Source organism: Carcharhinus amblyrhynchos, chromosome 21, assembly GCF_965287045.1.
Source record: "Carcharhinus amblyrhynchos chromosome 21, sCarAmb.v2.hapA, whole genome shotgun sequence".
In the NCBI taxonomy this organism is placed as follows: Eukaryota; Metazoa; Chordata; class Chondrichthyes; order Carcharhiniformes; family Carcharhinidae; genus Carcharhinus; species Carcharhinus amblyrhynchos.
Window position 1 is genome coordinate 4,219,647 of NC_137344.1, and position 26,519 is coordinate 4,246,165.

The 26,519-nt window shown below is 43.4% G+C and overlaps 2 protein-coding genes across 14 annotated transcripts in view; one reads left to right on the forward strand and one right to left on the reverse strand.

Annotated features, from left to right (window-relative positions):
- LOC145356537 (uncharacterized) overlaps nt 1-13,898 on the forward strand; it is a 112,869-nt gene extending 98,971 nt beyond the window's left edge. For 4 of the 5 annotated variants that reach the window (XM_080209287.1, XM_080209286.1, XM_080209289.1 and 1 more), the window contains 8 exons: nt 12-157; nt 822-909; nt 3,166-3,286; nt 5,517-5,651; nt 7,263-7,376; nt 9,547-9,645; nt 11,166-11,301; nt 12,722-13,898. In XM_080209287.1, the coding sequence (XP_080065413.1) occupies nt 12-157; nt 822-909; nt 3,166-3,286; nt 5,517-5,651; nt 7,263-7,376; nt 9,547-9,645; nt 11,166-11,301; nt 12,722-13,307 (1,425 nt within the window). In that variant the 3' untranslated portion in view covers nt 13,308-13,898. The remainder of the gene's footprint in view (nt 1-11; nt 158-821; nt 910-3,165; nt 3,287-5,516; nt 5,652-7,262; nt 7,377-9,546; nt 9,646-11,165; nt 11,302-12,721) is intronic. The other variant, XM_080209288.1, reaches the window with a different exon arrangement.
- Nucleotides 13,899-14,008: 110 nt separating this feature from the next.
- The window catches only part of exoc7 (exocyst complex component 7), a 34,086-nt gene continuing 21,575 nt past the window's right edge, over nt 14,009-26,519 (reverse strand). For 5 of the 9 annotated variants that reach the window (XM_080209299.1, XM_080209295.1, XM_080209292.1 and 2 more), the window contains 10 exons: nt 26,273-26,335; nt 25,316-25,382; nt 24,660-24,698; nt 21,570-21,635; nt 18,159-18,279; nt 17,590-17,685; nt 16,898-16,961; nt 15,867-15,908; nt 15,029-15,162; nt 14,009-14,215 (listed from right to left, as the gene is read on the reverse strand). In XM_080209299.1, coding sequence (XP_080065425.1) covers nt 14,113-14,215; nt 15,029-15,162; nt 15,867-15,908; nt 16,898-16,961; nt 17,590-17,685; nt 18,159-18,279; nt 21,570-21,635; nt 24,660-24,698; nt 25,316-25,382; nt 26,273-26,335 — 795 coding nt within the window. In that variant the 3' untranslated portion in view covers nt 14,009-14,112. The remainder of the gene's footprint in view (nt 14,216-15,028; nt 15,163-15,866; nt 15,909-16,897; nt 16,962-17,589; nt 17,686-18,158; nt 18,280-21,569; nt 21,636-24,659; nt 24,699-25,315; nt 25,383-26,272; nt 26,336-26,519) is intronic. The other 4 variants (XM_080209300.1, XM_080209298.1, XM_080209297.1 and 1 more) reach the window with 1 other exon arrangement.

Below are 26,519 nucleotides of genomic sequence, written 5' to 3' on the forward strand. Positions count from 1 at the left end.
TGCCTCCCCAGGTTGGCAAGTTATATCTCTATTATAAACTATCTTTACCCGATACACTCGATGTGTTTACGATTGAGAACATAGTTTGTCACTTAAAAGATAAGAAGGATTTCTATATCCAGAAGGATCACATCACTTCACGCACAGATATCTGCAGGTAAACATTGGATTGTTCCATGGTTGTAATTTTCTCGATTATTCTCTGGACTCAAGGGTTGTAATTTTAATTGAAACAATTTGAACCGTTCGTTCATTAGATGCAGAATAAAAGAAAGTCTTGCATTTTTATGGTGCCTTTTACATCCTGAGGATGTTTCAAAGGGTTTCACAGCCAATGAAGTATTGTTTAAATATAGTCACTCTTGTAATACAAGAAATGCAGCAACCAATTTGTGCACAGCAAGCTCCCACAAACAATAATAATAATGAGCAGATAATCTGTGTTTTGTTAATGTTATTTGAGGGATAAATTTTAGCCAGGACACTGGGATGAACTGTTCAAACTAGTGGCCATTGGGGTCTTTATGTTCACTCTGGGGCGGTGGGAGGCACATGGGATTTTGGTTAATGTCCCATCTGAAAGATAGAAGCTGTAATGGTGGAGCACTCCCTCAGTGTTACACTGATATATCTGTCTCCCCTTGGAGGGAGAGTTCCCCCTTTGCATGAACAGACGGGATTTGCCAGTTTGCAGGAGAGTGATGTAATGGATGATAGATATGGCACCTCAAATTCCTGACTTCAGTTCTGTCCAATTTGTGAAATGTAAACCATTACTCATCTTTCCTTAAGTGTCACTTTTAACTCTTTTGTCTTTCCAGGGAATTAGTAAAGTTGTTTAGCGCTGGAAATAAAGACCTAGAAAAGGAACTAGAGCGCTTCTTACAGAGTCTCATCTCTTACCTTGAGGTATTTATTTCTGTGTTCACATGATGTGTAGAACAACCTTAAGAACCAATCGAGAAATGCTGATGTGATGCAGCATTTGGTGGTGTTTAGTGTTGTTAAAGCTGCCAATTGTGATCTCTTCCAATGTTACTGAGGTTCCAGGTTGGACACAGTAAAAAGTCTGACAACACCAGGTCTAAGTCCAACTGATTTATTTGATAGTAAACTCACAAGCTTTCGGGGTTTGTCCCTTCGTCAAGTGAATGGAGAGTTCTGGCCTCAGACAGATCATACAAAGCACAGATGGTTTACAGATTACTGATTAGAATGCAAATCTTTACACCTAACCTGCTGTTCAAGTCCTAAAGTGGCCAACAATGTGAGTGGAAGGAGCACTGATCACAGGTTAAAGAGATGTGCATTGTCTCCAGACAGTACAGTAAGTAAGTAAGATAGTGCGACATGAACCCAAGAACTATCTGTAACCCCCGTGACTTGCCTGGGTTTGCAAAACCTCACTCACTTACTGTACTGTCTGGAGACAATACACATCTCTTTAACCTGTGATCAGTGCTCCTTCCACTCACATTGTCGGCCACTTTAGGACTTGAACAGCAGGTTAGGTGTAAAGATTTGCATTCTAATCAGTAATCTGTAAACTATCTGTGCTTTATATGCTCTGACTGAGGCCAGAACTCTCCATTCACTTGATGAAGGGACAAACCCCGAAAGCTTAGTGAGTTTACTATCAAAGAAATCGGTTGGACTTAGACCTGGTGTTGTCAGACTTTTTACTGTGTTTACCCCAGTCCAATGCCAGCATATCCACATCACGTTCCAGGATGGAACCAGGTGTCCGAAGGCTGGGCATTCGGTTTAACTCTTGCATGGTTTTAAAAAGAAGTTATAGAACTACAATCCAAATGGCTTCGCTCCGAGTGTGTAACATGGAGTTCAGCTAATTATTTAAAGCAAAACTTCATTTCTATCCATTTCAGCCCAGTCCCTTGAAAGCTGGAGAGAGGAATCTTTTGCAAATGATCATTATGGTTTCCTTTTTGAGGATATAGAATCCCTACAGTGCAGAAGGAGGCCGTTTGGCCCATCAAGTCTGCAGCATCCACAATTCCACCTAGGCTCTATCCTCGCAACCCCGCATATTTACCCTGCTAATCTCCCTGGGACAATTTATCATGGCCGATCCACTTAACCTGCTCATCCTTGGAGTGTGGAAGGAAAGCCACGCAGACACAGGGAGAACGTGCAGCCACACAGACTGACCCATGCCAGAATTAAACCCGGGTCCTAAGTCCCTGGCACTATGAGGGAGTAGTGCTAACCACTGCACCACCATGAGACCTGACTTTAACCTGGTCTCAACACCAAGTTAAAGTCCAACAGGTTATTTGGTTGGTGATCACTTGATGAAGGAGCAGCACTCCAAAAGCTCATGCTACCAAAATAAACCTGTTGGACTGGAAAATATTCAGCAGATCAGGCAGTGTCTGAGGAGAGAGAAACAGAGTTAAGGTTTAAGGTCAATGATTCTTTGTCAGGAATATTTCTCTCCTCTTCAGGGCCATTCTAGTGGATGGTACTTATCAACTTCAGTAAGTGGAGATCTGTTCAGCTTTGGGACTTTGACTAAGATTCCCTATGTGGATTCTTCTCACGACACTGCCTTTGGAATTTAGTTTGCTGATGGAATCACTAACTTCCCCAGGCAAGCCTGGGTACTAGCAGAGGAGCACAGCATGAACACTGATCCATTGCTCCAAACAAGTGCCCGGTCTTAAAGCCAACCCAGCAACTTTCTGGTTTCAACCTTCCAGGAAAGAGTGCTCCATCCTCAACAGGTTCAGGTGTGGCCATGGTCCCTGCTTGGCCAACCTCCAGAGGTGAGGCATTAGTGCCAGCCCCACTATGTGCCTGTGGGAGAGGGAAAACTCTGCACCATCTCATAGAAGAGTGTCCAGTCCACAGACTCAGTGGAGGCCTGTCCACACTCAACGCAGCAGAACCACTTGGCTTAGGGACTTCCTGTTGGCTAAATAAATAAAGAGGAATGTGTGGCCAGTGGAAGCTGATCTGATCCAGTACGGAATAGATTGGCCGTGGCACAACCTAATGCAGGTGTTAACAAATTGTTGCTATGAACTGGATAACAGTGATTTGTATCTGAATCCCTGGCACGCTCCCTCTGAGACTCAGTTGCTCTCTGGACACCCGACTCTTGAGATGCTTTGCCTTGATTTTTAAATCTCTTCCCTTTCCCAGGATGCAGGCGCACTGAAGAAGTTTTTGAAGATGCAGGGTGTGGAAGAATTACCGGAAGGTGAAGAAAAGTGGGAAGTTCCCAAGGCATTGGAGATGAAACCAGAGCCACCACGGCTCCCAGGTATTGGACAAGGGCAGACTTCAGATAGTCTTGCTGTTTTCTATCTGATGATCACAACACCTGTTAAATGCTGCAAGTGAATATAGAGTCTATGGGCGGGAGTTTCCAGCAGCGCTCATCCCAAAACCAAAAAAACCCCACCCAAAGTCAATGGACCTTTGCATGATCTGCTGTCCGTCCGCTATGATTCCCGTGGTGGGTGGGAAAGGAAATTTCCCCCCCCTGTATATTGAGTTTGAAAGCAGCATGGTGGCACAGTGGTTAGCACTGTTGCCTCACAGCGCCAGGGACCCAGGTTCAATTCCCAGCTTGGGTCACTGTGTGTGTGTGTGTGTGTGTGTGTGTGTGTGTGTGTGTGTGTGTGTGCGCGTGCGTGTGTGTGTGTGGAGTTTGCATGTTTTCCCCGTGTCTGCATGGGTTTCCTCCGGGCGCTCCGGTTTTCTCCCACACTCTGAAAGACATGCTGGTTAGGGTGCATTGCCCATGCTAAATTCTCCCTCGGTGTACCCGAACAGGCACCGGAATATAGCATCTAGGGGGATTTTCGCAGTAACTTCATTGCAGTGTGAATGTAAGCCCACTTGTGACACTAATAAACAAAATTATAATAACGTGGTGGTAATTTAATCAGTTTTATGCAGTCCAAACAACGTGCATAGACTATAAAACAAAACAAAAGACAATTTGCCTTGGATCAAGTCCAGAACCTTTGGCTGTGTGTCTATATTATTGATTAAGCCCATGGAGAGTGCCTTGGAACATTTTCTTACATTAACAGTGTGATCTAAACTTGCTATTGTTTCAGAAAATCTTCAGATTTTGCAAGTACATTGTGGTACTGATGGGGAAATGAATGAAACTCTGAGGGGAGCAGTTAGACTGGCGCTAAAACCCATCTGGTTCACTAACATCCTTTAGGGAAGGAAATCTGCCGTCCTTACCCGGTCTGGCCGACGTGTTACTCCAGAGCCACAGCAAAGTGTTTGACTGGCAATTGCCCTCTGATCAGTTGTAACAGTCGTTACAAAGTCTCAACAAAGAACGTGAACAGCAGCAATTTAAGAAGGCAGCTCACCACAACCTTCTCAAGGGCAACTAGGGATGGACAGCAAATGCTGGCCCAGCCAGCGGTATCCATGTCCCACAAGTGAATAAAAAATAAATAAAATCACTGTCAGCAACTGGTTCTACACCAGAGAAGGGTGGCTGGCCCAGCCAACTGCACTGAATCCATTAATGAATCTTCAGGGGATTGACATTAGCTCACTAAATGTTCTACCATCCTGCAGCCATTGCTAGGAGATTTGTGATTCCAGCTCTTGAGGCATTGTCCCCTAACTGGAGGGAGGGGGATGACTGGGTGACAGCACCTTGTTCCTAATTGCTGGAGATCTCAGATCTGGAATTAAACACAGCAGAAGCAGAATGTGACTTAGTTACATGCTCAGCCACACCATATTTCGGCAACATGAGCCGCTTTAGTTTTGCCCAGAGCACGTTCATAGAGTCTCTACAGTACAGATGGAGGCCATTCAGCCCAGCAAGTCTGCACTGACCACAATGCCACTATTACTGCAACCCCTGTATTTACCTTTGCTAATCCTCCTGACACTAAGGGGCAATTTAGTATGTCCAATCCACCTAACCTGCTGCGGGACTGAGGGGGGAAACTGACACAGACATCGGGGGAATGTGCAGACTCCACACAGTGACCTGAGGCCGGAATTGAATCCGGGTCCCTGGCGCTGTGAGGCAGCAATGCTAACTGCTGGGCCACCGTGTCTCCCATTCACAGATGAGTAGCGGTTTCATCCTTGTCAGCCGTACAACTGAAAAGTCTGATGTTTGTGACTCTTTACTGCACAGTGAGTTTCCTTGCCCGGCTAACCCGCAAATTACAGGGACATCCCTGCTGAGTTACAGGGAGACCCTGGGAAACCCGACTGGGTTGTGGGTAGACCCCACCAGGTGATAGGGAGACCCTGGGAGACTCTGCCGTGTTACGGGGAGACCCTGGCAAGTTGCAGGGAGACCCCTCTAGGTTGTGCGTAGACCCTGTCGAGCTATAGGGAGACCCCACCAGGTTGCAGGGAGACCCCCTGGTTACTCCTCCGTCATTTGTCAGGCTGCCCAGTGATGTGCAACAGCAGAAAAGAGTGAGGTTTAAGCAAAGACTTGCAGACTGTAAATAATGCGTGACCATTTTCTTCCATTCTTTTCACATATAAAGCAATGGTTTCAGTACAAGACCAAAATGTAAACAGCAGGAACCAGGAGAGCAAAGAAGACAAAACAGATGGAGAGAAGCTACTGGCAAGCTGGCCACCCAAATCATCACTTCATGGACCCACGGAGGGAACATCCAGTAAGAAATATCTCTACTCGTGTAGCTGCGAGGAGGGGGGAAGAATGAGAATAATAACCTGTCATATTCAAGAGTATTACAGACTCTACAGTAATTTCTTTTACAAAATGGGAGTGGGTTTCAGGCTGTTATAGAGATTTGGATAATTTATTACCATCACAATCCTGAAAGTAAAATCAAAATGAAATTGAATATAAAGTATTGTAACTGGGAATGTATTGCCTGGAGGGTAAATAAAGAGTTACTTCCAAAGGGGAAGTGAATAAAACCTGTTTTTGCAAAGGAACCATTGCAGCAATTTGGAGAAAGAGTAGGGGGCAGTGAAACTAATTGGACAGCTCCGAGTCAGCACAGGATCATCTGATGGGTGGAATGGCCTCTACCTGTGCTGTATTATCCTTTAAAAATAAATTGTTGGAAGTTAGCATGTCTGTCATCATTTGAGGAGAGAAGGTGAGTTAATGTTTTGAGTGGGTAACTCTGAGCAGATGATGGAAATGTTAACCAGCCTCTGCAGACACCACTCTCTGATTTATATTCCACTGTTTCCTGTAGCTGCTTCAGTTCTGTGGTTGTTTAGAACAGAAGCCAGCTCTTAATTCTTGTTACTGAAAGTAGGAGCCAACTGGACAAAATGGGGGGCAAGCTGAGAGCTACACTCTGACTATTGTTTGAGGATGTTTCCTGGTTTAAACCCCGGAAGGTTATCTGACACTGTCCAAAAGGGTTGTGAATCCTGTTCAATTTCTCCTTTCCACCACATTCTGAGGCGTAGATCTGGATTCAAAATAGAAGCTATTGGAAATACGCAACAGGTCAGTCAGCGTCCAGACGGAGGGAGCACAACTTGTTGTGGCTTTTTATCAGAACCTGTTAGTGTAGATTTATTTTATTCACTTTGTCAAGTGGCTACAGACGACAATTTCTGGTGAGGAGGTTCCCGTTACCTGCCAACCTCACTGAAATGCGAAGAGCTCTCCCGTGAGCCAAAAGATCAGCTGATTTCAGCATGGAGCAGACAGAGTTAGCTCTGCACATAGCAACAAGCTACCCAGCAGCAAGCTCCGTAGCACCCTGCCCGGGATCAGGAAGCTAAAGTGTGGCGGCTCCCATCTAAAACCCAAGGACAGCCGGCAGGAAGTATTTACAGTGGCTGTCAACTTGTGACAAGAGCAGTGTTGACACTGCATTTATAATGTGCTGGACTGAGGGTGGGACCTCAACTCTGGGTGCCTGTCATGAAGAAGTTAAGTTTTACCTGCAGAACAGAATAATCTGGGTCTTCCGATTCCCAATCCAGCCTGTTGGGTATCTTTATTCCCAATGGTAGTGTTCCCAGCTACACTCAGTTACACTGCTTGCTCACTGAGGTGAGGAACCCACAGGTGTGTACTTGTGCTTTTCCACACAGCGATTCTGGTTCACTTAATTCAGTGCCTCGGGCTACCCCAAGATACCATGCTAACTTCATAACCCTCACTGTCAAATATTCAGTAAGAGTTAACCAGAATATAACTACATTGTACAGTTTAGTGAGGCTGTAGATGATTGTGTACAATATTTCTGGTGGTGGGAAGAGGTTATTTGATTACTGATGTTTGTTTTTCTCAGGTAAAGCTACTGAAGCAGTCATGAGAATGTGGCCTCCTCCTGCACCCCCTTCTAGTTCTGCAGATAACGTACTTGACAGTAACTACCAGCATCATCCTCCTCCTCCGCACAATGGTGAGTCTTAGATTAATGGGAACAGAGGAATGGACACGTATTCAGCAGCAAACATGTCCACAGCTAAAACAACCACCCTCTGTCCAACTACCATGCATTGTCACTTTGAGAAGGCCTGAGGCTGACCAGCTGCCATCGTCTCAGAGCTGCATGGACTGAGACTGTGAACGCTGGGGTTAGAGTGTTCACAGCTTCCTTCCTGCTTTTTATGTAGTTTTTTATTAGCTGGGCCTCTCAAACAAAAAACACTCCTTGTTTTTGTCACTCACCATCCCTGTTCCCAACATCCCCCCTTACCACCACCCTCCTCCCCCCCCCCCCCCACCCCATGATCGTTGACCTCCATTTATTGTCTGTCCAGCAACACCATGATTTAAAAATTCTTGTCCCCTCTCTTCTGCCCTCACCATTCTCCATCCCTGTAATTTCCTATGGCCTACAACTCTCTGAGATCTCTTGCACTGCTTTGATTACAGCTGTGTAAGGTTTTGGTGAGATCACATCTGGAATACTGTGTGGAGTTTTCATCTTCACATTTAACAAAGAGTTTACTGTATTGAAGGCTAGTGCAACAAGGATTCACCAGATTGATCCCTGGGATGGGAGGGTTGTCCTATGACGTGTCTGGAGTTTAGAAGAATGAGAAGTGATCTCGTTGAAATTTATAAAATTCTAGAGGGCGTTGATAGGGTCAATGCTGAAAGATTGTTTCTGCTAGTCCCGGGCACAGTCTCGGGATGTGGGGGGTGGGGGGGAATCATTTGGGACTGAGACAGGGAGGCATTTATTCAGTAATAAGGTGGTGAATCTATGGAATTCTCTACCCCAGAGGGCTGTGGATGCTCCATCATTGAATATATTTAAGGCTGAGGTAGGCAGAGTTTTGGTCTCTCTGAGATTTAAGGGATATGGGGAGTGGGTGGGAAATGGAGTTCAAGCCCAAAACCAGACATGATTATGCTAAATGATGGAGCAGGCTCGATGGGCTGAGTGGCCTACTCCTACTCCTATTTCCTATCTTCCTGTATTCCTTTTCTGGCCACTTGTGCCTCATCAGTTCTGACCTCTCCACGATAGCCTTTCGTTACTTTAAGAACCTGAACCTTAAGCTCTGGAACACCTCCATTAAAATCTCCCTTTTCTCACCAAGCTTTTAGATACCTGCCCTAACGTGGCAAAGTGACAGATTTTATTTGATATGTCTCGTTATATAAGTGTAAGTTGTTAATGTTGCTTCACTGTCCCCTTGGTTAAGAGGATGGAAACTAGAAGTGACCCAGTTACAAAACCACAGGCCTATTCCACAATGTTACTAAACTGCAACTAACCCTTTATTCATACAGCCTCATGGAGTTTTACAGAACGGAAAGAGGCCCTTTGGCCCATCAAGTCTGCACTAGCCATCAAGCGCCTATCTATTCTAATCTCATTTTCCAGCACTTGGTCCATAGCCTTGTATGCTGTGGTGTTTCAAGTCTAAATGCTTCTTCCTTTTCCCATTAACTAATGTGACGTGTCCAAGATGCTGCTGCAGAACAGCAGAGTTCCAGCAATGTCTGAACACAGTTTATTAGGAAATATTTCCTCCTGTTTTGTCTCTGAGCGCCCAAAACTGCTGTATCTGATTGATTGGATAGGTACATCTTGAAAATAAAAAGTTGTCTTTGGCAGTTTACAAAAAGCCTTTATTAACTTAGAGGAGCAACTGAGAGACATGACTGCATTCTAACTGGTCTTTGTCTCCAATAATGGATGCCCATTAGACAAGAGGTGCTTTGGAATGTTGTCTCAATGCCATTGTCTGCAGGCTTATTCCTTATCCCCCTCAGTGGGATATCCAGGAAAAAGCTAGACTTGCATTTGTATAGCACCTTACCCAACCTCAAAGTCCCAAGGTGCTTTACAGTCATTAAGATCCAGAGTGTAGTCGCTGTTGTAATGTAGGCAATGCAAGCCAAACTTAACTTAGACTTCGATTAGATGTTCCCCCTACACGCCATCGTAATTTCTGTAATTAACTGGGATTGAACGTGAGAGGAACATTAAACCCTCACTATAGCAAGTCATTCTAATATCAAGATTTTTTTTGTGCATGTGGGTGAATGTTTACGTGTGTGTGTGCACATGATTGAACACTGGGTAGTTAATAAAAGTTTTTTTTTGTATCTAGACAACCAACAGAGGAGTCTGAGCACAAGCACCAAGTCTACTGGGGAACCTATTCAGCACCTGGACCGGCAGAACAGTCAGGGACAACCTGCAGCCACCGGTAAATAAGCAGTTTAAGATTGGAACCCTCTCATTCTGCTGTGGGATTGGGCCTGGGTGGGATTGTTATCGGTGCAGGCTCGATGGGCTGAATGGCCATTTTTTGTACTGTAGGGATTCTATGATTCATTATCCTATGAATGTAAAACTATGGGTGTCAAAATACATTTTTGTTCGTCATGTAAAAGGAAATCATGTCATACCTTTTAAAGCATTTTCCAGATATTGTAGTCATTCTGAACTGTTGTGCTGTGAAAAACACAGCAGCCAATTTGGACACAGCAGTGCGATCATGGCCAATCTCTATAAGTGATGGTAGATGTTGGGTAAATATTGCTGAGGGCACTGGGGGAGAACTCCCCTATCATTTTAAGTAGTCAGTTTAAATAGAAAAGTCGTCATTTTACAGAATGTGTTTCCAGTGTGGAATGTTGTGTTGGGATATCCTACATTTACACCTCCTTGTTTTCCAATGTGCAGTGCCAATGGGCAAGGCTCCCATACTATCTCCATTATGTCACTGTAAATTGAGATCTAAGTGTTTATTTAGAGTGTAAATAATATGAGACTTATTTTTAAAACTAAAATGACGCTGATATATTTGTAACATGTGGAAATGAATACAGACACCATAAGAAATAGAAGTAGGAGTAGGCCACCTGGCCCTTGTCTGCCCTTGCATTCAAAACAATCATGGCTGATCTGTGTTGATCTCAACTCCCTTTCTCTGCCATTTCCTCATAGTCCTTGATTCCTTTGTTAATTAGAGTCATAGAGAACAGAAACAGGCCCTTCGGCCCAGCAGTCCATGCCAACCTGATGCCCTCCCAGCTATTCTTGATTGCCCACCTTTGGCCCATATCCCTCTAACCCTTTCCCATTCATGTACTTATCCAAATGCTTTTTAAATATTGCTATTGTATCTATCTAAAGCTGTTTCTCTGTCAGCTCATTCTATAAACGCACCAGCCTCTGCGTGAAGAAGTTCTGTTCCTGTGGCTAAAATGTAAATGGTGGGAGGTGACCTTCTCCCAGGTCGATGCTGGAACAGTGGGCAGCTCTCTCCCACCCACCCTCTCGCCCATGGAGGGAAGTGCCTCAACTCTGCTGTGAATATTGGAGATAAGGGGATGTAGAGGATCAGGCAAAGAAACATCCAAGGCTGTAAAAGAAAACTGAGGTTAAAGTCCAACAGGTTTATTTGGTAGCACAAGCCTTCAGAACATCAGTGTTTCATCTAGTGAAGGAGCAGCGTTCCGAAAGCTCGTGCTACCAAATATACCTGTTGGACTTTAACCTGGCTTTGTGAGACCACTTACTGTGCCCACTCCGGTCCAATGCCAGCATCTCCACATCAAAGAAAAATGAGCCACTGGTCCCAGATTTGTAACAGGTATCCTGCCGCAGAGAAGAAGACCTGCCTCCTTTATCTCAGGGTTAGGTTTTTAAAATCATCTTAACCATGAAGAGAATGGAAGTTTTAACATTAAAGTGTGTTCACGTCCTTTGGTTTGTCCTTAGCAGAACTCATTGATCCATCAGAGACTTCAGAGCAGAAGATGAGTTCAGTTCAAAATCAGTTCAAACCTATTTGCCCAACTTCTACTGCAAGCCAAGACCAGGAACGTCCTCCTGTTACTGCCAGTGACCATACCAGGTAAGACATCACTTCGTTAGAAAAAGACAATGCACTACACGTCACTAGCTCAAGGATTTGTGCCACTAACTGTCTAGATATTCAAACACCTGATGTTAGGCTAGATTGGAAAAGTTTCATTCAGGAGAGGGAGACATTCGAGTGAGAGGACAACTGACAGAAACCTGCAAAGTGCTGTCATGATCACAGCCCTTAACCACAGAGGAGGTGGTTATTTACTCCATCACACTGCTGCCTGCTCTTTGAAAGAGTGATTCAGATAGTTAGACACACACATGCTCTTACCCCCAATCCAATTCCCTTTAGAAAGTTGCTGCATTTCAGATCATTACAACTTACTCTTAAATAAAGTTATTTATTGTCACAAGTAGGCTTACATTAACACTGCAATGAGGTTACTGTGAAAATTCCCCAGTCACCATGCTCTGGTGCCTGTTCGGGTACACTGAGGGAGAATTTAGCATGGCCAATGCACCTAACCAGCACGTCTTTGGACTGTGCGAGGAAACCGATAGTGTTTGGACACGCCCATTTCATTCAGTGCAATTGTGGTGAATTTCAATATCAACTCCACTTTCCTGCTTTTTCCCCATCTTCCTCTATCCCGTGTTTAGTGCAAAAAACCTATTGATCTCAGTCTGACAAAAGCTCAACACCTCAGCATTCACAAATACTTTGGGTAGAGAATCCTAATGATTTACAACGGTTTTGTACTAAAGATTCCCATCATCATTATCCCACGGTACTTTTCCAATTACTTTAAATCTATCTCCTCTGGAAACTCCCCTCAACAAACTCTTCAAATCAATCCCTCTGTTTCAGTTGGTGGGGCAGAAAATTGCAACAAATGGACAAGAGAACATTCTGTGCCCATGCGGAGGCAAAAGTTCCTCTCTCAACTGTGCAAGGGCTGGTCTGATCTGATATGCAAGAGACACATGGTGGAAAACGAACATTTGATACCAAAACATTGAATGTATTTGAGGTGGCTGGACGTATTTCTTGGTAAATGGTTATGGAAAGAAAGCAGGATTAGGCTATTGAATTGGTGATCAGCAATGATTATAATGAATGGCAGAGGAGGCTCAAAGGCTAAAGTCCAACAGGTTTATTTGGTAGCACAAGCCACTGGCTTTTGGAGCACTGTATTTCCATATCATTGGAATATCAGGTTTAAGCCTCATCATGGAGAGGAGGGGGGAGCCACTGGGAATGTGTCAGGCACTCTTAGACAAGAACCACATAATCAAGAGCTTTTATTTGACAGTAAACCTTCCTGGATAATTTCTCACATTTCCATCCCTTCTCTTTAATCATGAAGCATGTTGGAGAAAGGCCATTTTAACCCCTCATTAGAATAAAGTGTGTATGATCAGAGAATAAGTGTCAGTTTTACAGTTATTTTTCTGTTTTGGTTAAGGAGCCAGCAAGCAGCAGTGTCCACAACCAAGAGTAACCACTTCAATGGAGCTGCTGGAAATGCTTCCCGCCCAGCTGTGCCCCTCGACATCCCAGTGTGGACAAAAGAGCAGCCACATGAGGAGGTTCTGGAGGACTTGCCGATACACGGCTCTGTAGAAAAGCCACAAGCCATCATCTTCAATGAGGACAAGGCAGAGAATTCTCTCATTGGAGACTGGGGGGAGCGGCTGGTTTACGCATTCTTGCTGCACTGGAAGGAGAGTGACAGTGAGCACAAGCCAAAGAATGTGACGTGGGCAAATGAGAATGGGGAAAGTGGCTTGCCCTATGACTTCAAGGTCACATTCACTTCAGTGGGCAATGAGCAGGAGACCTTCATCGAAGTTAAATCCACAATCAAAGCTGAGAAGAACTTTGTTCAACTCTCGGCTCAAGAAGTGGACCTGGCCCTGAAGGTCAGAGACCGTTACCACTTGTACAGGGTGTACAAGGCTGGAGACTCTCAGAATGTGCAGCTCTGTCGCATTAAGAATTTGGCCCAGTGTCTACATGCAAAACAACTTGAACTGTTCCTGTTTGTATGAATTCCATGTGGATTTTATAGATTTTGTTAAGACAAGATTGTTATATGTACTATTTTATGGAAATGAGCAATAATAAAATCTGTGGAGCAAAACCGAGTTAACATTTCAGGACTGAGCCTGGAGGTTACAAACCTGAAACATTAACTCACCTCTCCAGATGTTGCCAGACCTGCTGATGGGGGAATTAAGGTTTTTTCTACTAACTTAATGTTTTGTACCTTTCTTTTTGTTGGATATATCTCTTTGTTTACAGCATGATTTTATGTTTTAAAATTTTATCCTTGCAATCAATTGTAATAAATCAAAGTGTGCACATCTTAATTTTAAAGATTTATTTCAAAGGCTGACATTGCTGTGAGGTGAGAAACACCTCACAGATAATGACAGCAGGTGGATTTTTATAAAAATTGGACAGCTTCACTTTTACTGATAAAATAAATATTTAAGCTTACTAAAGGTTACAGACACTGCCTGACTTGAACATTTCCTTGAACTTGGGTATCAAGAAGTGATTGGAGGGATTGAATTCATTCTGCTGCAGGGATAGAGGAAAAATATGCCATACTAATCTCAAAAGAGGAGTTCTGGATTAAAGATTGGAGATACAGGTACTGATTACAGGTTTAGAACTAATCATTAAGGAATACATGAAGTGACTAAAAGCTACAATGAATTAGAAATAGAAATACACAATTACAAAGTAGTGTTTCATGTTTTTAATACAACTTGGATACAGTAGTCTTTACATAATTGATAACATTTTAACAATTAATAGTTGGCAAAAGAATCTGGCAGAATTAAGAATTCATGCTGATGTATCAAAGAGCTTCTCAATCATCTCTTCCACTTGCTCCACTCTGTATTTTATATATTTTTCCGTATTCTTGGTAAAGGGAACATTTGAATACCTGCAGAGTTAATGAACACTTTACAAGTTAGCAACAACTTGATGGGTATAGATAGTGGAAAAGCCTGTTTGCATTCACTCAGACTAGGAGTGAAAGGAGAAAAGTTTAAAGGGAATATTAGGGGAGTGGGGGGGGGGGGGCACTTCTTCATGCAGAGAGCAGTGGGAGCGTGGAATGAGCTGCCGGATAAAGTGGTAAACGTGGGGTCACTTTTAACATTTAAGAAAAACTTGGACTGGTTTGTGGATGAGAGGGGTGTGGAGGGATATGGCCCAAGTGCAGGTCAGTGGACCTAGGCAAAAAATGGTTCAGCATAGTCAAGAAGGGCCAAAAGGCCTGTTTGAGCTGTAATTTTCTATGGTTCTGACAGCAATGGTGAGAAGTTTGTACAGAAAGAACAGCTGGTATCATTTTTGCCCCTGTTAACATATCTCTCACAAACAACTTTTGCCATCTATCCCCAAGATGAATATTTAATGTTCAGTTAGCACAACCATAGGGAATGCTGTGAAATCTTTTACAGCATCCGAGGGAGCAGACAGACAGGGTCTCAGCTTAAAATCAAAAACTGAAAAACGGCCCCAGTCGGTGTAGAACCTTCGAGTTCTTGGTTAAACATTAACCAATACTAAGTTTCTGGTATGGGCCAAGCTTGTGACTGAGAAAGTACAAAGCAGAGTTTAGCTGTAATTGTGTGACTGCGCATTTCATTTAAATCTGGATCTGTTTTCAGCCACACTCTCCTCCCTGGCGGGGATTTCCTGCATTTGTACCCAGAACAGCAATAGGTTATTTTATATAATAGCATCTTACCTCTGCCAGAAAACTCGATAGGCTCCAGTTACATTTTCCTTCTGTGCACGCCTGATTTTGTTTCTTTGTTCCTTATCCGGGATAGCCCAGGATTTCTGGATTTTGCACAGTTCTTCTAGTCCGTCGTTAAATGCCTTCAAAATATAAAATGGTCTTATTTTAAGTTAATGCTTTCTAATAGCAAAGCTCCAGCCATAAAATAATCTTCCAGCAAGTCCACACCTGTTCAGTATGTCACTGTGCTCAATGGGTAGACCCATATCTGAGCAAATGCACTCTAATCCAAACAGGATGCTGTGTTCACTTACTGCAGCCACCTAAAACCAAGTTTACCGTCCATTTTAATCATCACATTCTGCTCACAGAATATTGTGGGTTTTTTAAAAATGCTTTTATTTGTAAAGCAGAGGATATTAAACACGAGGTGAGCTGCCAGTCATTGCCAAACATTGAGCAAGCATCCCATCAAACTGCTTTCAAACATTACAGGGACAAGTGCTGCCTGCCTGTTGGGCAGTAGCCTTGTATTCTGCACTGCATGCCCAAGTCCCACAGGTATAAATGGTCTTTTGGTTTAAACCCAGTCAGATTCTGTTTAAATTGTAAACAGATGGGTGGGACAGTAAGTCAGCCTCACAGCCAAGAGAAGGTTCACAATTTGTTGCAACAACTTGTATTTTTAAAGTAGTGTTTACATAATGAAACACTCCGAGGCATTTCACAGAAAGAGGGTGAAATTAGGACATGTGCCAGTAGGTATTCAGAGGTGGGAGGAAGGAGAGAGTCACTGGAGTTTAGGAAGAGACTATCACACTCAAAAACTTCAGTCGTCTCTTACCTTAAATCGATCTTTAATCGCTTGCCTTTCCTTATCTTTTAACTGGGAAAAAAAGGACCAATTACTCCAAAGAATTAGAATGTCAGGTTAAAGTCCAACAGATTTATTTGGAATCACAAGCTTTCGCAGCACTGCTCCTTCATCAAGTGCCTGCTCCAATCCAACACCGGCATCTCCACATCAAAGAATTAGAGCAATTGTTTATACAAATTAAGGTTTAAAAACTGCCCAAAAAACAAGCAGGATTCAAACTCATACTTGCCATACAGACCAGGAAAGTCCCAGGGCAAGCCCTTGCTTGTGTTAAGTTTGTTATCTCAAGGTATTAAGGGTTATGGAACTGAAGAGGGTAAATTAAGATAGAGATCAGCCATTTCTAATAGAACAGGGGAAGAGACTCAAGGCTTCTTATTCGTGTCCAACTGCAGCCACTGCTGGGATTGCTACAATCCAGAATTTCTCAGTTCAGCCAGCACAAACTAAACGTCAGCCAAGATTCTTGTGCCCAAGGCCACCCGGTGATCCCAATAAGTTTGAGCACAGGATAAGGTTACTGGGTGTATTCACAGACATTGTTTGCAACTCTCAGCCATGTGGCTGAGGTTCCAGAGGGTGTTGGGCACAAGACAGTGAACAGTCAGGAGAGGAGAGAATGAAGACTAAGAGATGTTAACAACAGAGGCGGTACAGTGATTAGCATTGCTGCCTCACAGCACCAGGGACTCGGGTTCAAATCCCAGCTTGAATGACTATGCAGAGTCTGCACATTCCCCCCATTGTCTGTATGGGTTTCCAGGTGCTCCAGTTTCTTTCTATGGTCTGAAAGACGTACTGGTTAGGTGCACTGACCTTACTAAATTCTCCCACAGTGTGAACAGGCATCAGATTGTGGCGACTCGGGGATTTTTACTGTAACTTCATTGCAGTGTTAATGTAAGCCGACTTGTGACACTAATAAGTAAACTTTAAAATAGAAAAGTTGTATAAGACTAAGATTTTACACCCTTTACATAAATATTAAGGACACTTACTTTTGTTCCTGGCTGGAAGGTAGGCATATTACTTTCAGTAATGGGCGTGGTGACCTTAAACCAACTGCAAAAACAGGGTTATGTGTTAAGCAGGTTTACTCCCCTCTATAAAAGCAGCATTTCTCCCACTTCCACAATAAAAGCAGTGGGTATTCCTGCCCATCCCACCCCCTCCTTCTGATTTGTGCTGATTGCTGCAGAAGCTAACACTTGGTTGAGGGGGCGGGGGATGATTCTAACAGCCCAGACTCATCCTCCCCCACAGTCCGAGTTCAGAACCAACCGCATTCGCTGTGGGTCTGGAATCACAAAAGGAAAGATTACCTTCTCTAAAAGGACACGAGTGAATCAGATGGGTTTTGACCATTACCAACACTAGCTTTTTATTCCAGATTTATTAACTGAATTTAAATTCTCCACTGGTCTGAAAGAATTCAAAATCCTGTCTGTAGATTATTAGTTCAGGTCTCCGGTTTACTAGCCCAGAAATCTAACTGCACCCTTATAATTGTGGGCACACAACCTTAAAATGAAGACAGAATCAAGGTCGGCTGTGTTACTTCCCCAGTTAAATAGCAGACAGACATACGTGGGAGAAAAGGACAATCAGAAATTCCACTGATGTCTGTGGAACTGCCTTAAGTCAGTGCTTTTAAAGTAGGACAGAAGAAAACAAAATAATCCAAGATTACCTGCGCTGGTAGATTTGTAGCTGTTCTTCAATGTGTCCCTTGTACGTCTTGTCTGGGTGTTTCAGTGTTACTGCTACAAGTTGGATTAATTCAGATCTGCACAAGCATCAGACTAGGAATCAGCTAACAAGTTGATGTCGGATTTTAACCGATAACTAACAGCATCTACCCATAAACTCTCTTAGTCGCTTTAACCATGTGACTATAGGAAGGTCAAGGGCAGTTCCACTGCATGTAAAAGCTACAAAGTACAGCAATATTGTCAGACAGTGAAAAGGAGTTTGGTCCAATACATTACAGCACACAGCAGTTTGCAATCGAGGATGGATGGAGGGAGGGAGGGAACAACTCTTGTCTGGGACAGGATCACCATTCAAGAGCAGTTGACAAAATGGTGAGTCTTAGGGGCAGATTAACATCGGGTCAAATAGGGAATTATTTCACAAGAAAACACTGGTGGCAGCAGCGGGGGGTGGTTGACAGAATTAAACATTGGAGTCAGTGTGTTACCTCATACAGTTTTATATTTGACAGCCTGAGAACAAAGGACACAATCGTCACAAACTTACTTCTCCAAGGATTTGAGGATATAATTAAAGTTATTGAGAAGGAAGACAGCACCCAGAGCAGTGTCCTCATAAACCTTAGCCTTGCTGTGCAAGTTCAGCTGCAGGTTACCGAGTATTTTACCTACAGTGAGAGAGGGAATAGTTTTAAAACTCTCAACAATGCAAGTAAAAAGCTGCAGAAATGAATACCTATTGAAAACAACACGCAATAACCACAAAGCATGGGCTTCAATCTCTACTTCTTGCCACTAATGCCATGCTTTCAGGATTTCATTCTCACCAATAGCCCAGTTACCCCCATGCAAAGTTCAGTGAGAATGACTGCAGAAGATTGACCTGTGGGGGCCATGATCTGATAGAATGGGGATCAAACTCATTACTCCCTCCTGTTCACAGATTTCATTTTCCAATTTACTTTGGCAGAGATCAGCAAACAGTGCCAACGTTTAACATGTTTGTGCACTTTAATATCACACTACTCCCTGATCTATGGGCTTTTGCTGCAGCTCAGTAGATAGAACTCGTGCCCTGGAGTCAGAAGGTTGTGTTCAAGTCCACTCTAGAAATCTGGGCAGCACAGTGTTAGCACTGCTGCCTCAACATCAGGGAACCGGCTTTGATTCCCAGCTTGGGTCACTGTGTGGAGTTTGCACATTCTCCCCGAGGCTGCATGGAGTTTCCTCCCACAGTCTGAAAGACATGCTGGTTAGTTGCATTGACCCAGGCAGGCACCAATCTGTGGCGACTAGGGGAATTTCACAGTAACTTCACTGCAGTGTTAATGTAAGCCTTACTTGTGACTAATAAATAAAACTTTAACTTTTTAAATCTGAGGCACAATCTAGTCTGTCACTTTCAGTGCATACTGAGGGTGGTGCTGCCTTTCAGATGTGATATTAAATCGAGGCCACGTCTGCCTCACAGCCTATGGCACTATTTTGAGGAAGGGTAGGAACACTGCACATGGTGCCCTGGCCAATTATTTATCCCTTGACCAAAAGCAGGACATTTGGTCATTTTCACGTTGAAATACAAAAAACTTTCAAAAAGCAATGACTTTTACAGTACATCATTGGTAATGACATGTTTGGGATGTCCTGAGGTTGTGAAATTCCCAAATTGAACTAGATGCTAGGAGAAAAAACAAACACTAACACACAGTCTCAACCCACACCACAAGAGGAGAGCAAGTCATGACATCAAATTGAGAGTTCGGCATTAATTAGAAGTAAAAAGCACGGATGTCCCACCCACTTATCCTCATATCCCCCTCCTTGAACCTTTACTGGAGGCGCGTCATCCAGCTTTTGGATCATTAGTGTGATTCACACACTGCGACTCATGCAGGTAATGTGGGAAGTGGAAAGATTGGGTCACGTAATAAAGCAGTTCTCCAAAAATTTGATTTAAGGTTCAGTATTCTGGAAGAATGCAGCAACCTGAGCAAACAAAATGCTTCATAAAGAATATGGAAATTGCTTCTCTGTACCCCAATATTAATTCAAGCACAAAAACCTGACCAGAAATTCAATGACTACAGAGTTATTCAAGATCAGAAAGAAAATACATTTTCTCATCCTTCTTAGAGCCAAGCTCAAAGCAGCAACTTGGTAAAAATATACAATATCCAATCAGGTACCAAACACTGCAAGCAATTTATTTTTATTCATTCATTGGATGGAGTGTTGCTGGCAAGGCCAGCATTTGGTGCATTGAATATTCCTAATTTCCCTCAAGTATTTAATAATCAACCCCACCCCCTGCTGTGGGTCTGGAGTCACATTTAGGCCAATTCTGGTGAGGACAGCAGATTTTCTTCCTGAAAGGACATTAGTGATATTAACACTGCTGACTCACAGCGCCAGGGACCTAGTTCAATTCCCGGCTTGGGTCACTGTGCAGACTCCGCACAGACCTTCTCCCCATGCCTGCGAGGGTTTCCTCCGGATGCTCCAATTTCCTTCCAAAAGACATGCTGGTGTATTGGCTGCTCTAAATTCTCCCTTAATATACCCAAATAGGTGCCAGAGTGTGGCGACTAGGGGATTTTCATAATAACTTCATTGCAGCGTTAATGTAAGCCTACTTGTGATACCAATAAATAAATAAACTTTAGTGAATGAGACTTTTTTGATGACAGCCAATAGTAATGGGACCATAAAGCTGCAACTAGCTTTTAATTCCAGATCTTTAAAATATTTAACTTTTGCCAAATGCTGCAATTTAGAACTTGTTCCATTCCTAAATGCAAAAAACTGTAAATGAAAAGGTGCTTGCACACTGCCGCTCATAACACAAAATAATCTCGTTTTATAGGTAACGCTCAGATTCTTCCCAGTGCAGACAAGCCCTGGTGTCTCATCCTGCAGACTGTGTGTAATAATTGCCGACAAATCCTGAGCATATTCGTGTGAAATTCCTTTTGTGGCAACAAATCTCCTTGCTCAAGTTAAACTGAATGCGATAATGTTTTCTAAAGGTAAGTGCATTAACTGTGTTCTGAACAATGTATTATTCTACTGCTAGAAGTGGCACTGTGTTCCTAGAAGTTCATGTTGTTGAGTAAACTCAGGAACAAGTCAACAGAAAGTGCCTGAAGTTCCATGCTGCAACCAATACAGAATTACTGGATCAATTTGACTTTTATAAAAGATTGATTTAGCCTGTGGTCATATGGCAGATACACAGATGCAGCAAACTAGCAAGGTTCCTTGGGCAGCACCTTCCAAATCCACAACCTCTACTACCTAGAAAGACCAACAGATACCTGGGAACACCATTGCCTGCAAATTCCCCTCTAAACCACATCCATCCTGACTTCGAAATATAATGTTATTCCTTCACTGTCACTAGGTCAAAAACGTGGAACTCCCTCCCACACAGTGGCACAGTGGTTAGCACTGCTGTCTCAGTACCAGGGACCCAGGTTCAATTCCTGGCTTGAGTCACTGTGGAGTCTGTATGTTCTCCCGTGTCTGCATGGGTTTCCTCCAGGTGCTCCGGTTTCCTCTCTGTCTGAAAGACATGCTGGTTAGGGTGCATTGGCCATGCTAAATTCTCCCTCAATGTACCCAAACAGGCGCCAGAATGTGATGTCTAGGGAGATTTCACAGTAATTTCATTGCAGTGTTAATGTGAGCCAACTTGTAATAATAGTAAACTTGAACTAACAGCACTGTGACTGCATCTTCTACCTTCTCAAGGGCAATATAAATGCTGATCTAACCCTGTGTCACCCACAACCCATGAAAGAATGAAGACAGACAATGTCCCCTGATGCCCCAGTCTAATCAGATCATTTGCTTACGAGACCTGAACTTCTGCGAAATCTTGCTATAGACCAGGCACCTTTAAATCTTTCAAACACTTAAGTAAAACACTGCACAACCCTGTTGTAACATTGATACTCACAGATGTAGTTGCTGAGAAGTCGCCTGCTGAACTCTGAGTTGTAGCTGCTGGAGGAGGATCCAGTTTCTGCAAGTTAATCATTCCCAGTTTGTAATAAAATTAAAATCACGTCCCGACATGTTTTATCGGGAAGAACTTTAAAGAAAAACACAACAATGAAACTTTCACTCTCAGTATTTCCTCCTCTCCTTCCCCATGCAGTTTTTGACAGGAGAGCACACAGGAACAACTTGTTCCCAGGTTGTCAGTAATACTGTCGACACTGGGTGCTTGGCGAGATGGAAAAACAGCGTATGGAGGTGGTGAAAGGTTCTCCTTCCTGTACATTCAAACCCCCTCCCCACCTCTTTCACCCACCCAACCCCCCCCCCCCCCAGTTCCACAAAAAGCCCCACTGTGAAATTCTGCAACAACCCAGCTTATTTCAAACTATGAGTTGGGTTTAGTAGAACAGTTGAGATAGAATGATTTCAAAACAGTGTTCACATCACTGCCCTATTAGGAATTTAACCCCCTTGGGACAGAGTTTTAAGGGCATTTGTCACTAACATCTTACCCATGTGTGATCTTAGCAAATGGCAGCAGCCCAGTTTTCTTTTGGAGTTGGGAGAGAGAAGAGTCACCATCGACGTCCATCACTCAATGCCACCACACATTTCCCAAAAGGGTCATCCAGTAACAATCATGCCCTGGGTCTTTTTCTCCCCACCCCCCTCACACTAAAGCCCAGCCATTACATGGACAGGAATCCTGTAGTAAGTTGTTGGAAGGTATTCTAAGAGACAGAACCTACAGGCACTCAGTAAACGACTGATTATGGACAGTCAGCATGGCTTTGAGAGTGGAAAATCATGTCTCACAAATTTAACTGAACTTTTCGAAGGCTTAACCAAGGAGGTAGATGAGGGCGGTGCAGCTGTTGTTGCTTACATAGACTTTAAGGCTTTTGACAAGGTACTGCATGGTAGGTTGTTGCATAAGGTTAAATCTCACAGGATCTAGGGCGAGGTAGCTAAATAGATATAAAACTGGTTAGATGACAGAACGTGGAGATGCTGGCATTGGACTGGGGTAAACACAGTAAGAAGTCTCGTTGTGAGACTTCTTAATGACAGAAGCCAGAGGGTGGTTGTAGAGGGCTGTTTTTCAAACTGGAGGCCTGTGACCAGAGGTGTGCCTCAGGGATTAGTGCTGGGTCCACTGTTATTTGTCATTTATATTAATGATTTGGATGAGATTATAAGAGACATGGTTAGAAAGTTGGCAGAGGACACCAAGATTGGTGGCATAGTGGACAGTGAGGAAGGTCATCTCCGATTACAACGGGATCGTGATCAATTGGACCAGAGGGCTGACAAATGGCAGATGGAATTTAATTTAAATAAATGTGAGGTGATGCATTTTGGTAGATTGAACCAGGGCAGGACTTACTCAGTTAATGGTAGGATGTTGGGGAGAGTTATAGAATGAACAGATCTAGGGGTACAGGTTCATAGCTCCTTGAAAGTGTAGTCACAGGTGGACAGAGTGGTGAAGGCGGCATTCGGCATGCTTGGTTTCATCAGTCAGAACATTGAATACAGGAGTTGGGACGTCTTGTTGAAGTTGTACAAGATATTAATAAGGCCATACCTGAAATACTGTGGACAGTTCTGGTCACCCTATCATAAAAAGGATAACATGAAACTAGAAAGAGTGCAGTAAAGATTTACTAGAATGCTACTGGGACTTGATGGTTTGAGTTATAAGGAGCAGCTGGATAGACTGGGGCTTTTTTCCCCTGGAGTGTAGGAGACTTATGGGTGATCTCACAGAAATCTATAAAATAATCAGATGTAGAGATTGGCTAGATAATCTATCTTTTCTCAAAGGTAGGGGAGTCTGAAACTAAAGGGCATAGGTTTATGATGAGAGATGAGATACACAAAAGGGTCCAAAGGGGCTTTTCTTTTCCCACACACAGGGCGGATAGTGTCCGGAACAAGTTGCCAGAGGTAGAAGTCAAGGCGGATACAATTTTGTCTTTTAAAAAGCATTTAGACAGTTACATGGGTAAGATGGGTATAGAGGGATATGGGCCAATCGCGGGCAACTGGGACTAGCTTATGGTTTCAAAAAACAAACATCAGCATGGACAAGTTGGGCCAAAAGGGCCTGTTTCCATGCTGTAAACCTCTACGATTCTATGACTCTATAAAATTGGGATCTTCCAAACAGTAGAGATCACATTCCACTTTCCAACACCAAGTCTTTAGGAAGCCCAGAACAATGATTAATCCCCAGCAATTGAGTAATAAAAGTGCCCTCTCCAAAGTGTCTCCCAGTTTGAAATGGATGGTAGTTTAGTGAGAACAAGCTGCCAAGTGAAATAAGAACATAAGAAATAGGAGGAGTAGGCCAACTAGCCCTTCGAGCCTGCCCCGCCATTCAATAAGATCATGGCTGATCTGTCGTGGCTCAGTTCCACATTCCCGCCCTCTCCCCATAACCCTTAATCCCCTCGCTTATCAAAAATCTATCAACCCGCGTCTTAAAAGTATTGAGCGAGGCAGCCTCCACCACCTCAACAGGCAGAGAATTCCAGAGATTCACCACCCTTTGAGTGAAGAAGTTCCTCCTCAACTCCGTTCTAAACCGCACCCCCCCCTTTATCCTGAGGCTGTGCCCTCTAGTCCTACTGTCCTTTCTGAGCGGGAAGAGCCTCTCCACCTCTATCCTATCCATCCCATTCAACATCTTATACGTCTCAATGAGATCTCCTCTCATTCTTCTAAACTCTAATGAGTACAAGCCTAGTTTATTCAGCCTCTCCTCATAGTTCAACCCCCTCAACTCCGGAATCAGCCTAGTAAACCTCCTCTGCACTCCCTCCAAGGCCAAAATATCCTTGCGCAAGTGCGGCAACCAAAACTGCACACAGTACTCCAGCTGCGGCCTCACCAGTGCCCTATACAGCTGTAGTAAGACCTCCCTACTTTTATATTCAAAATGAAGTAATGGACACAGTTTAACACAAACACTGATTCCAATTAAATATAAACCAACGGACAGATGCCAGGCATGGACTGACTCAGAATTCCATAAACTCACCTCTGGGATCTAAAGGAATATTGTAAGTGTCCCCCAGAACTACAGGTGACAGCAGAACAGAAAGAAGTGAAAAAAAGTTAGAAGAGAATTAGTTCAGAGGCAGTGATGAGTTAAACAGGACAGACAGGGAGGTTAGGCAGCAGATACAACAGTGGACAGACAGGGGTGTTGGCGAGGTACAACTGCAGACAGGCAACAAAATGATTATTAAACTGGCTTCAACAATAAATGCCTGAAATAATTAAATAGTCTAACAAGATTACCAGTAAGAAATAAACAAATAATATTAGGTAATATTTGAACCCAACAGCAGTGGATTTTTAAGCCATTTTGAGGCAGTAGGATTTTAATATTTGCAATGGTTTTAATTTCAGGCCCAGAAAATTGAAACTCAACCTGCAGAGTTTCTTGCCGAGGAGAGAACTGCCTAGTTGCCGTGGGGAAGCTGACAGGGTAGAAGAGTCACTGTGGCCTCTTCCAAGGCCAGTGATGTCACTGTAACCCACTGTCAGTAAACGATAGCTACCAGTCAGTGGCCCTATTAAACCAAAGTCAACGAAACAGATGCACTCAGGTGAAAGGGTGAAATACACTAGAACAGACAAAAAAAATACTAGAGCAACACTCCACATCTCCCCAAACTCAAACACACTCACCCTGAGAAGCTAACATTGCACTTGCTGTCTCCTGAAAATCCAGCAGTTGCTGAAGGAACAATATTGCCTGAAAAAGAAATCAATGGCTGTTACTGCCTTACATAAAGGAAAGATAAATGTAGACACAGCAAACAGGACAATTTCCGCTCTCTTCCCCACTCCAGACACTGGCTTGCCCTGGGCTTTGGATCCATGGTCCTTGTAATGGCCTATGTATTTTTTTTATTCATTTGTGGGACATGAGCGCCACTGGCTGGCCAACATTTATTGCCCATCCCTAGTTGCCCAAGGGCAGTTGAGAGTCAACCACATTGCTGTGGCTCTGGAGTCACATGCAGTACAGACTGGGTAAGGGCAGTAGATTTCCTTCCCTAAAAGACATTAGTGAACCGGATGGATTGTGGGTTCTGAAAAAAAAACTGTGGTTTGCACGCACAGGTTCAAACTAACAACAAGGTTTGTTCAGAGATGCTCTCTGCACAGAATGTAAACTGAAAGCAGGAGCCTGTGCAATACTCCAATGACATCACCATCAAATCATGTGATCAACTTTTAAAGCAACCTGCAACCCTTTTAAATATTAAATAGGCCCAATTAGTCCTGCAGCCCTTAGACCCTGACACTATTCTTCCCCTGCAAATCTAGTCAGCGAGTGGGGCAAGGTATCCCCTCACATTTCATGCACTTACAACAAGCAGCATGAGATGTTGATTAACCAATGGCAATTTCGACACCTTCTGGGGCTTCCAACTCCCAATTATAGCACCCTTACCATGAGATATTCTAACCCAGCACAACCTGAGGACTAAGCTCCAGTACAGCATCTTTACTGACTGAACAGGGTGTTCTATCATAGCCACTCCTCAAAGTCACAGGGACTTTACTCTGCACTGCACACTAAAAGAATAGCATGTGTAACAAGCACAATTAAATACTTCAAATGCCATGCCAACATACATTACTGGTCAGTTCATGGACAGTTCCATCCTTGGGCATATTGTACTCTTTGTCTGGATCATTCTGTGAATAAACGAAAAGAATCAGAGAAACTGTCACTGCTTAGGACAGCAAAATTCTCCAAGAATTATGCAAGCAATTAGTTTAAGGTTTGGACTCTAAACAAATGAGAAAGTGTTTCAGTTCCAAAACACAGAAGATTTTATAAAGAAACCACAATACAAGAAATAAAGATGTCAAAAACAGC